At 46.8% G+C, this 12,157-nt stretch overlaps 1 protein-coding gene across 1 annotated transcript in view; it reads left to right on the top strand.

Moving 5' to 3' along the window:
* The window catches only part of WWC2 (WW and C2 domain containing 2), a 122,957-nt gene that overhangs the window by 48,538 nt on the left and 62,262 nt on the right, over positions 1–12,157 (top strand). Inside the window, exons 2-3 of the mRNA XM_090258929.1 lie at positions 7,652–7,761; positions 11,504–11,707. Coding sequence (XP_090115055.1) covers positions 7,652–7,761; positions 11,504–11,707 — 314 coding nt within the window. The remainder of the gene's footprint in view (positions 1–7,651; positions 7,762–11,503; positions 11,708–12,157) is intronic.

Genomic DNA, 12,157 nt, shown 5'->3' with positions numbered 1-12,157 from the left:
AATACCCTTGGAAAAAAATATTTGCCACTTGACAAAGGATTCGTATCAAAGTATATTGACAGTTGCTACAAATCAATTATCAGAACAAACCACACAAGTTTTAAAGTTCAGTTCACTAAAGAAGCAAATAACATACAGAACAGTTGGGACCTTACTGGTGGCGATAGATTGCTTCTCACCACACGACGGTTTTGACGGTTGTCCAATGGTGGGCAAACGGCCATTCGGCCACATGGAGGGCAAGCGCACACTGGAGGAGAATGTCTCTCAGAGTTAAAAACTTCAATGCACGTACATCTTTATCATCTCCCTAATGCCTGGTGACACTTTCAAATTTAAAAAGTGTGTATATTTGTTGACTCACTGCCTGGGATTTAGTCTAAAAAATACTGGCACAGCTGAAAATACTTACAAGCATGTTCATTGAAGCACTGGCTTCTCTTGAAGGAAGTTGAAATTAATGTCTGTGAATTGATGATTAGTTGAATGGTGGACTGTAATCCACCTAATGTATGTAGACATTAGAAGATATTGAAAAACTTCTAACTTCTATTAGAAACTGAATAAAGTTGTGGGAAACACACACAGGACGAGCCTGTTTGTATGTTTTGTAAAGTATATGAATTTATAGATGAGTGAAAAGATACCGAAACAGTGGAATAGATATCATTCTGTAGGGAAATGAAGGAGGGGCTTCATTGATACTTTATCCTGTTTTATGTGTTCTTCATAATGAGAATGTATCACCTGTGTCTTTTAAAGCAGGACTCAAAACAACAGCGTATGTATAGTTTATTTAGTTTAATACCAATCTTTCAAAAAATGTGCTCAGTGTTATTTGTGCATCAGTGTATACATACATATGTTTACCTAAGAAAAACATCGCCTGGAATGAAAGGTTGTCCCTGTGTAATAAGGTCGTGGGCATTAAAAAATCATCTCACCAGCTCCTTACGTTTGATAAAAGTCACACGGGTTCATCCTGATTGGCCTCGTTAAGAGAGAGGGTGAGTGTACTCGGCTTTGTCCACCCAGAGGCCTGCGCCACGTGCCAGTCCCTGTTGTGACCAGGGCACCCTCTCCCGGGGGGGTCAATACTCAAGTCTCCCCCAGTCCTGGGCCTTGAATACCTGTCATCTGGGATGGAACCTGTAACAGCTGTGTCTGAACTAGAGACCGGAGGATGAGACAGTCTTGGTGAATTTTTGTTTGTTTGTTTAGACAATAATCTCTTAAGCCCTCTTCCTCTGTCACACATTCCCACCTTCTCTGCTGGCATAGCCACTTAAATTCTCAAACTATTTTCCAAAATCAGATAATCCAACAAGCAAACATTTCTGGGCACTTAGGAGAGCAAAGAGGTTCAGGTTAAAGTGTTTGCAGACGGCCCTGTTTTCTCCTATAGGGTAAAACGGTTGAAAAAAAAAACCCGCTGAATTATCGAAACACCTGAGATAAATTCTTTTACCTCTTTGTAACTAAGAATCTTTTCTATTTCGCTATTCATTTATGATGCCTAAATGTAATTATAATAAACTAAAATATTACAGGACCAGGTATTTTGATGCTTGTCGTAAAGATTTTTCTCCAATCTTGCCCCATCGTCAGGAAACACAGATATCAACTATCACCTTAATATCAGCCTTCATACTGTTTTTAGTAAATGCATTTACTCTGACATATATATAAATAGAAAACAATTTTTAAATGGCAATCCCTCCTTAATATAATGGTTTCCATGGCTGCCTTCCTCTCTAATGCGCATCCATTCAGTCAACATCGATTACATGCTGTTTCTGAGGCAGGCATTGTGCCGGACACCCCGGGAACAGAGCAGGGGCCGTGCCCCGGAGAAGCTCGAGGGCTGGCTGGCAGGAGGGAGCAGTGTGATGGGAAGCCTTCGGTGGCTACCGAGGCCTCGTGGGGGTAGCAGGTGGGGCAGGACCCAGGAACAGGGCGTAAGAATAGCATTCCTAGGTTAAGTGGAATCAACATATGAATGGTTTTTTAAAACATTGCCAAACTGTTTCTTAAAAGTATTGTATCCAGCTACAAAATCACCAGCAACAAATGAAAGTATCTGATTACTCACATCCTCACCAGAACGGCTTCATCCTTATTAAGACAAGACAAAACAAAATTTAGTAGTCTCATAGCCTGACAATTAAGCCCGATTGTTGTTTTATTTGGCATTTCTTCTCATCTTAGTGAAGTTGAACATTTTCCCATATTTTTATTATTTTGCTTTCTCTTGTGGAAGTATTTTATTAACTTGGAGTCTTGCCATTGTTCTAATTTGTTACTATGTTGGGAAAAAAAAAAACAGTTTATTGAGGTGAAATTCACATAACGTAAAATTAACCATTATAAAGTAAGCAGTTAAGTGGCACATAGTATGTCCACAATGGTGTGCGCACACCTCCAGCTAGTTCCAGAACCGTTCCCATCCCTCCAGCAGGCCCACTGAGTAGTTTCTCTTCATTTGCTTCATTCTCTACCTGCGGCCACCACTGCTCTACTGTCTTCATGGATTTACCCATGGCCCCTCCCTTCGTCTCCCCCCAGAAATCATTAAAGGGGCCCCTTTCTCGCCACTTCTTTCAGAAATGCATGGGCAGGCAAATCCCAGCCGTGCGGCAGCAGTGAAATCCGTGCGTTTTGGTAACCACGGTGGTAGCCATAGACCGCGGGGTACACCTACCGGCTGGGACTCCGGGTGTTCGCTGGTGAGAGAGGTACGTGCTACCTGAGCACATGTTCGTTTGACGAGGAATAGGCTTCGTCTCCTGCATGGGGTATTCAGATGGTGACAATTGCATCTACTTTGCAGAGTCTTATGAGGATTTATCTCACACATCTGTATGTATTGAAGCTTGTGTGCTATGTGGCACTCAATCAGTGTTTTTATTAATAGTATAATTCCTGTGTGTGAACATTGACCTTTTAGATAGAATGCTGTCGGCATTGACACTTTTATAAGTAATGTACCTGGGTCCCCATGTCAACAGCCTGAGCGAGGTGCTCGGACAAAGTTGAGTCACCCGCAGACACTGCGCCTCAGAAGCATAATGATGAGGCCCCGCAGAATTAGGCTGGTGGCAGTGGGGAGATGCGGGTAGGCCTCCTGGAGTCCTCCCGACTTAAAACTTCCCTGGGTTAGAAGGAGCGAAAGTGAGGAAGGGAGGTCCGAGGAGGAGCCCCTGAGGCCTGGAGTGCAGCGGGGACTGGGCAGACCCGTGGGAGGAGAGAAACAGGAGCTGCAGGAGAGCACCTGAGCGGAGCTGATGGAGTGAGGCTGCCAGGCGGCGGAGCAAGGCGGATGGGGTGCAGGGCAGGGGGTGGGCAGGCTTTGGGGGGAGGGGGGACGTGAGAGATGGTGGGGGGGCCGGGGCGCGCGGCTCCCAGGAGAGCAGGCCTGGGAAACCAGATCACGGGGCTCAAGTATCGGGAAGCCCGTCGCGTGGAAGAGGGGTTGAAGCATCTCTGGCACCAGCGGGCCAAGGCTACATATGGTGGCCAGACCCAGGGCCAGCGTGTGCGACAAGAGCCGGGTGAGCCTGGTGAGGTGGCCAGGGATGCCGCAGCTGCCCCGGGGCGTCGCTGAGGCCTCTGAGCCTGCGGGGCCGTCGTCACCCCCCCCCCCCCCCCCGGTGACCCGCAGCGCCGCGCGGGGGCCGCCCCTGCCTGGCAGTTCTATCTAGTGCGACTCCTTCCCCTAAACGACACAGAACTCACCTTGGTTGGTGTCGTTTCCCTAAAAGGCTGTTCTCTCACTGCTGCCACGACTCTCTCCTGCCTGTTATTCGCGCCCTTTGGGGTCCTTTGGGTGGCTGGTTCCCCTGCCTACAACAGTGATGGGAACACAGAAGCCCTTTCGAGGGGACTCATCCACATCATTAGAAATTAAACTTCAGAACTGTAGGAAGGTTTTTTCCATTTTCCCCTCCCATTAAAATTCACATTGTGAACCCCATCCTCGCGTCTCCCCTGTTCTCTCAGGGCAATTGAGTAAGTTCGTGGGGGCAGATTCCATAGGAATCAGGCAACAATGCCAACTTGAACTTCGGGGCTGAATTGGCTAACCAGTGGCAGCAGGATGCTACCGAGTAAAAGTAACTGGTAAGACCTTTCACATTCAGGCTCAACCGCGCATTTAGGAGGGCTGCGTTGTGGCCGGAGTTTTATTAACCGGAAAATGGTTTCTCTTGGTTAAAGTGCTTCTTCCTGTAGAGCAAGCAGTACAAACCCAGCTTCTCTGAGTCTGTGCTTACCCACCCACGGTACTCACCATCATGTGATTGTGCAGAGCAGATACATGTACGTGTGGCACCTCATGTCACAGGACAAGAAGCATCCATGACGTGACAGCAAGTAGTAAATGACAGAGTGTGTAAAAGGATGATACAGTGCCCAAAAGGAGAGGAAATACCGCGCAAAGTTCAAATTTTATACATTAACTTTGGCAAAGCGCAGCAGTAAATTCCCGTTTTCTTTACATCAGTCACGGTGCAAGAGAAGACTTTTTTAAAGCAAAGAGTGATCTCTGGAATTTGGCAGGAAGACTCTTGTTAACTCTAGGCTTTTTGCAGGATGTTGCTGCTTTGTGGGAAACCAATGAAAACAAACTCCATCCATTTTTACTCCCTTCACATCAAAGGAAGATTGAATCATTTTGAGATTCTTTGTGCAAAACAAGAGGAAGAAATTTAGAAGCTAATCGACATTTCTGCTCAATCTCTTTGCTTTATTTGTCCTAATTCATATTGGTTTTTCATTTTGGAATAATCTGTTATTTCTTTCTGTTGTGTTTCTTCTTAGTATATCAGCAATATTGACTGTGTTCCCTGTATCGGGATAGGGCGTAACTGAGTGCTGAATTTTGTCTGGTACCTGGGAATGTTATTCTTTTCATAGCTTGTAATTCAGATCAGAATTAACTCCTAAAATTTTGAAATTTATATATCTTTATTTAATGGGTTTCCTTAATGATAACGTGTGGAGAAAATATATGTATTAAATTGCTTTTGGAATTGACTCTGCAGAGAAAGTTTTTTGTGAAACTTTCCAGGAATGGAAGCGTCTGAATTTTCAACTGAGTTCACAATTACATCTATCTTCGAGATGTAATTCTAGTCTTAGAACAGTGACAGGTAATAAAACGCTTATTACTGCTGAACAATTAATGGGGAAAAACTGGATTATTTCCAAGTAGAGTCAAGTTTCTGTAACTTGTAATTATAGCGCCTGTTCTGAAGCTCAGAGTATTAAATATATTCATATCATCGCTAGGCTTAAACATGTTCGTTCGGTGCCAGGATTTAACTTGCATAGAATCTCCCTTTTGTCACTTAAACTTACTATTTCCATGTCTTCTTATTTGTCATTTTTTAGACATACCTTCTAGACAGCATCGCTAAGGAGCGAGGGAAGGAGAATCCTCAGGTGGAATAACAGGCGAGGGATCCCGGCACAGCTTTGTCGAATCAGCCTAACGAGGGGGTCGGAGATCAGTCCAGGAATGGAGAGAAGGCCCCTTCCTATGAAATGGGGATTTTTTATATAGCATCGTGTCTAATTCCTTTGTCAAGAGAAAACTCAGTTTTTCTGGGCAGTTTATATAACATGGAATTCAAGCACAATTTTAAGAGCGCTCTCTCCTTTTTTTTTTTTTTTTAACTCAAATTGAGTTCAGATTGACTCCAGGTTTACAGAATACATACGGCAAATTGCCTTATTTGGGCACATCGCTTAACACGTCTGAGAGTCATTTTACTCACCCCGTACATATGTTGAAGTTTACCATTTGTCAGGCATTATACTGTTTAGTTCCCATCGAAGCTTCCTTACCCACCCCTCCCGCCCCCCATTTTTAGAAGATAGATTGGGAAACAGGCTTTTCAGGTTACCAACCTGACCTAGGTTGTGCAGCAGAACATCGTTTGACCCAGGTCTCTGACGCCAAATTTCAAGCTCGTAACTTTCAAGCCAGTGGTTGCCAAATTCTCCAGGGTCACCCGGAGAACTAGATTAAACCTGCGTTGCCGGGCCCTGGCGGTTCTGATGCGGGTCCAGGAATGTGCTATTTCTAACCAGTTCCTGGGTGTCGATGCTGGTGGCTGTGAGGGTGTTCTTTGAAAACCACTGTTCCACACCAGGCTGCCTGACTCGGTTCCTCTGTAGCGCGCATGAGATAGTTTGCACATCACGCTTGCATCATGCTGTGTTAACCATCACCAGTGCTGATCGGCTCCTTAGCATGTGCTAGACACTGTTCCAAAGTCATCCCCCTTTTATCCTCCCCTTCGTCTCAGGAGGCAGCTAAATTGTAAGGAGAGGGTGGTGTGTGACCCCCACTTAGAGAAGGAAGCTGACGCTGAGAGGGGCACCAGGACACGGGTCGGTGACAAGGGCGCTTTCCTTCCATCCGCTGGACCGCTTTGGAAGGCCAGAGCCCCGGGGCCGTCTTCAAAGCAGACTCACGCTAAGGAAAGCTTGAGAGAAAGGAAGACCCTTCCTGCCTTGCTTCTGTCCCCTGGTCTTTTCTGCCTTTGGCTGAGGGCTTGTCGCAGGCCAGGCCTGGGAGGGAAGGGTTTCCCTTACGACACGTTCTTCTCCCAGCGTTCTGAGGGAGGATGACGCAGTTCGGTCCTCTGACAAACGACTCGCGTCTGGAGGTGACCTGCCTTCCCACTGAGCCAGGAGACAGCTGATGTTCACTTGCATGGACTGAAGTGTCCGACTGCAGGGGCTTTGTATGCAGGGACTGTGCTGGGTGCCAGCACATTCCGTTAGAACACATGTCAGCTGATGTTGGCCACGGCACAGCTGGGCGCCTCTGCCGTGTAGTGTCGGCCTGCGCTGACAGCCAAAAGGCTGTCCGAAGCCAAAAGGACGGATGTGAGGCAGGAAGTCAGCCCGTGATCAAGCCCGACCCCCGCCCTCTGCTTCAGAAACTAGTTTCTCATTTGTTTTAAGGCTTAAAGAGAAGCTGTAAGGCTGTTTCAAAAGGTTCTCACCTTGCTACGTCACACTTATCTATAAACACGTTGTTTGTTGGGTTCCATTAAAAACTTCATTGAATGATGATTATGTACGAGATACTTATAAAATAAGATGTTTGTCTCTCTTCTCAGGAACTCATAGTGGACCTCACCATAGTGTTTAGTCATTTATATAAGAGCGTCCCGACCTGAGGCTAGCGCAGCCTGGTGTCTGTCTTGGCGCAGAGGTACTGATGTGATGACTTCGTGATGCCAGGGTTCAAATCCCGGGACAGACTTTTGTCTTTAATGGGACAGCTATTTAACTGTGGAGCTAGACAGAGCTAGGTCCCGGCACCCCCTTCTCTCAGCTTGGAGTTCTCCCTGATTTAGGATGGCCTTATTTATTTGTCGTGTGAATTTATCTCACAGTCTTCAGCTGTGAACTTCCAAGCAAATAGCCTTACTGTTAGTTTTTTGGGTTGTTCATCTCTGTATTTTCTCCTGTTTTTTTTGTTTTTGTTTGTTTGTTTTCTTTAAGATTTCAAACACAGTGGTGCAAACTCGAGAAACAATCCAGAACCACAAGGGAACGCAGCCCGGACGCAGCGTGCATGTGAGTGCTGGAGCCTGACTGTGCGTCTGATGTGCTTTCTCCTGATCTGTTGTAGGTTAACAAAGCCCTTGTCGTTCGCCGACTGTGTGGGTGACGAGCTGCCGTGGGGCTGGGAAGCAGGGTTTGACCCTCAGATTGGTGTCTACTACATCGATCACATCAACAGTAAGTTGTCCTTTTTGGTAAAAGCAGCCTACCAGAAAAGCAGCACCCCCAAAATCTAGAGTTAGTTATACAGAAGAGTAAACATTTTACAACGTGAATTTCTTTAATTTACCCCCCACTTTCTCAGCGACTAATATTTAACTGAAATGCCCAATTTGAAATTCGGTGCATGTGTGTAGAATTGGGCTTACAGGGGGCAGGGGGAGAGAAAGGCCTCAGGTCTGTCTGTCTGCCTGCCTGCCTGCCTGGCACGGAGGGAGTTGGCCTCCTCTTTCCGTGACCAGCGCACCCGCAGATTGGGGCTCCTCCTCTTCCTGTCCTTGCCGTGGGAAGAGGCGGGCGGGCGTTGGTACCGTCTGGTCGAATGGTGCAGCAGTGGTGACAGCAGGGTCACTACCAACCCCGGAAGGCGCAGCAGCCACTGTGGAAAAGCCCTAAACCTTCATCTTGTCTGTCTCCTGACTTCTTTGGGGTTGGAAGGGGAATGCCTCTCTCTTTAATAGCTTTTTTTTTAACTTTATTTTTATTGTTGGCACTCTTACAGATGTCCCCATTTCCCCTGCCCCCACACCCCCTTCCCTCTGGCTGTCACCACACTGCCATCTGTGCCCCTGGGTTATGCACATGTTTAGGTTCTTCAGCTGATCCCTGCCCCTTCCTTCATCCGGTCCCCACCTCTGTCACAGACACTCTCCGCCTGGCCCCTAGGCCCTCCCTCTTGGCCAACGGCCACATCCATCTAGGGTCCTTCTGCTCGGGCCCCACTGCTTCCCAGAGGCCATCCCGGCACCCAGCCTTCCACGGTGCAGGCCCCGCCCCTGTTCTGAGTTAGGTGCCCTGTGCCAGCATTTCTGTAGTACCAGGGACTTAGGGATTTTTAAAAATCACTTGTCATATCCATTTAAATTATTTCTTTGTACGTTTCTCTCACTGAAGTATGAGCTTCTTGAGGCCAGCACTTGCATCTTTATTTCTCTGTCCTTAGGCACCTAGTATAATGATAAACTCTTACATGCTAGAAGGAAGGAGGAGCTTTATAGTTTAACCACGTAGTAAAAGTTTTCTGTTTGTTTTTGAATAAAAAGTGCATTTCAAGTATAAATTACGCTTCAGAAAGCACCATTCTGAATATTTAAAATCTTAATGATCAGAATATAAATTTTTAGGGCTCCCATTTTGCTGTGGTGCAGTAATGATATCCCCACAGTCTGGTGGGTGTACTGTGCCCTGAAGTGCCCAATTACCCACAGCAAGTAGTTCCCCCACTAAAAAGGATCTGCCCCGGTATCTCATTAATCTTAAAGACAGTCCTGGGAAGTAGTTCAGGGAGCAAATGGTGGTATCTTCTTGTAACAGCTGGTGCACCCATATGTTGTGCCTTGACATTGTATAGTTTCAGCATTATTTTCTCTTTGTTTCGATAAAAAAATGAAATAAAGAATGTTTGGCTGTTCGGTACCATTTCTATGCAACACTATTAAGTATCTAGAAGTAAAAGATTTGACCTTGACCATGACAGTTAAACAGCCCTTACGTGTTTTATGATGGAATTCACCTTCGAGTCGAGTGGGGGTAGATGTTAGTGCAGGAGAACTCACTAGAAGGTGAAGATGAAGTGCTGTTTACAAGGCTTTGGTATTACTACTAAGACCAGAAGTAAATAACTTTTGGGGACAGTCAGAGTTGTACCCTACCTTTCCTGCCTTTTCTTTAGTGATTGAGATCTCATTTACATGTGAGAAAATGCACAGCTTTTAAGATTTCAGTGAATTCTGAAAAATGCCGTTCTACTTAAGATATGGAAGATGCTCATCACCCCAGTAAGTTCTCTCCTGTCCCCTCCACCGTGCGGCACATTGTCCTACTTCCTGTCACCACAGCTTAGCTCTACCTGGTCCAGAGCTTCGGCCAGTCGTCCTTTCCCGCCACCTGGGTATGGAGCTGGCACTGGGGAGCGAGCCTTCCTCTTGGGGCCGACCTTCTGCTCACTCCTGGCCGGCCTTGCCCTCCTCGGGTGCCTCTCGGTTCTTTGTGAGTCCGCGACCCTTGTCATTCTGTCTGCGCCTCTGGCTCTGACTCTCCTAGTGTTCTGTCCACCATTTCATCTTACAGGACGCTGTGACCTGTTTCGCCATCAAATCTTAAAAACAAACAGGTACCAAATGCAAGTCTTCAGTTTTCCCTTTTGTGATTTTATGAGTTTTTGAAATATTACAGTCTTCTGTCATTGAAAAGTTTAGAACCATCTTGTCAATTCTTGATGACTTTTTTTCTCTGTTATATAATCTCAGATTTGTCCTGCAGCCTCTTTTCCGCTTCTGTTTTCCTAATTCAGACCCTCGTGACCTTGTGCATTTTGTTCTTTTCCCTTTAAAAAACATATTTTATAAAAGTGATAGGTGTGCATTGGAGAAAAGCAGAAAATATAGGTAAATAAAAGAAAGAAAAATTATCCATATTTATACAACCGAGAGATAAATAAGTGTCCTACACTTTTTAGTATATATCCTTCTAGACTTTTTCATATGAACACACACTCAGAGTTTTAAATATATTTTGTACCTCAAGTGGGATTATATTATACATACAGTTTTATAAACAGCTTTTTCACATATGTATAATTTTTCATCCAAAAAAAAAACAAAAACCCATGTGCGATCAATCCTGCCCACTCTTTTCACAGTAGGACCTTCCATACGTATGAGATGGTCTTCCTCAAGTGGGGCTGAGACTCTTCCGTGCCCTTGCTGAGGTCCTTCCCACGGCACACCCTTGCCTTCCTACTGAGTCTTGTATGTTAGCCTGATATTAAGAAACCGTAGGCCAGTCCCTCTAGGAGGGCTGGGGGAAGGAGGAAGTGTAGTAGGATGCGGAGCAAACCACCCTGGCACGAACAGCCCAGGACAGGAAGGAGGCCCTGTGTCCACTCTGAAAGGCACAGCTGGGCTACTTGGGGAAGCGGCTTGAAGCTGGTCCTCCAGAGTGCGTGAACCAGGCCTCGAGAACAAGGGGGCGGGTGTGGATTGGGATCATCTTCCTTGACCACAGTCAAGTCAAAGGTCTGGAGAGGCCACAGAAAGCAGAGCTTGGTGAAAGAAAGACAGGAAATTCAGTGCAGCTGATGGCTGGTGTGCACGTGGCGGGGAGGAAGGCTGGAAAAATAAACAGGGGCTGGGGACTGAAGGGGCTCCTGTCTGGGACCGTCCACAGCCCTGTTTAATCACTGCCTGGTCCCCGGGCCCTCACTCCTTCAGCCAGAGGAGAAACCTCTGAGTCTCGGGACCGTCCTGGGGCTGAGCCACGCTGTTCTCACGGCCCCTCCCTGTCTTTTGCATGAAGTAGTTGCGGTTTCTTAAAACCCACGCGTCCCGGCCTTTTCTATATTACATAAGTTCTTGGAAGGAAGGGTCCTGCCTTCACGTCTTGTTTCCCCTGTTGTATGTGGTGGGTGGTCAGTAACTGTCTTTAGAAGTGATGAGCAGGTTGCTTTGACCCTTGTGGCTGATGGATTCACATGGAGAGTAACTTGTTGACAAGGGCCTGAAAGGGAAGGAGGGTGAAGAGAGACTGGGTAAGAGAAAACAAAAATTGTCCCTAGTTTCTGGAGGAGTCACTCGCAAATACTAATCATTTACGTAGCGTATATAAGAATTAAAGCTAGCTACTTTATATAAAGCTGACATAATTTTTTTAAAAGAGCATAATCAGATTCTAAAGAATAAGCCACCCAACGTATTTGCAGAAACCACACAGATTGAAGACCCGAGGAAACAATGGAGAGGGGAGCAGGAAAAGATGCTCAAGGACTACCTCTCGGTGGCCCGGGACGCCCTCAGGACGCAGAAGGAGCTGTACCACGTCAAGGAGCAAAGACTGGCCCTGGCCCTCGACGAGTACGTGCGCCTGAGTGACGCCTACAAGGAAAAATCAAGCTCTCGCACGAGCTGTAAGTACAGTGCGGCTCCTCGCTTCCGACGTGGGGACCTACCGGAGAGGACAGAAGGCCCCGGGGGTCCCTGTGCAGTTCCACTGTGGGTCCCGTTCCTTCCTCCACGGGAAGGGTGGGGTGGGCTCACTGCAGGCACGCCAGGAAGACCCCGCGGCCCCATTCCAGGTCCGCGTCTCCTCTTTGGGGGATTATGAATCCCTTCTGCTTTTGCTCCTCCTCGGCCTGATGGCCTCTTACTCATGTGTGAGTCCATTTTTACCCTTTCAGACCAAGGCCAACAATTGAGCCCTTTGGCTGCTCCTGTACACTGTTTGTAGCGGGGGGGACCTCGAGCCACCAGCGAGAGTGACTTTTCTGTTGACCCCCGCGCTGACTTGGCTCTCTCTCATCTCAAAATCCAATCATCCGGGGTTGGCCTTGTTTACAGAAGCAGCATGATGGGCTGCT

The sequence above is a fragment of the Furipterus horrens genome, unplaced genomic scaffold (assembly GCF_987537825.1).
Source record: "Furipterus horrens unplaced genomic scaffold, mFurHor1.1.pri manual_scaffold_12, whole genome shotgun sequence".
In the NCBI taxonomy this organism is placed as follows: Eukaryota; Metazoa; Chordata; class Mammalia; order Chiroptera; family Furipteridae; genus Furipterus; species Furipterus horrens.
Note: the sequence above shows the minus strand (reverse complement) of the source record. Positions and strands in the feature narration are given on the sequence as shown.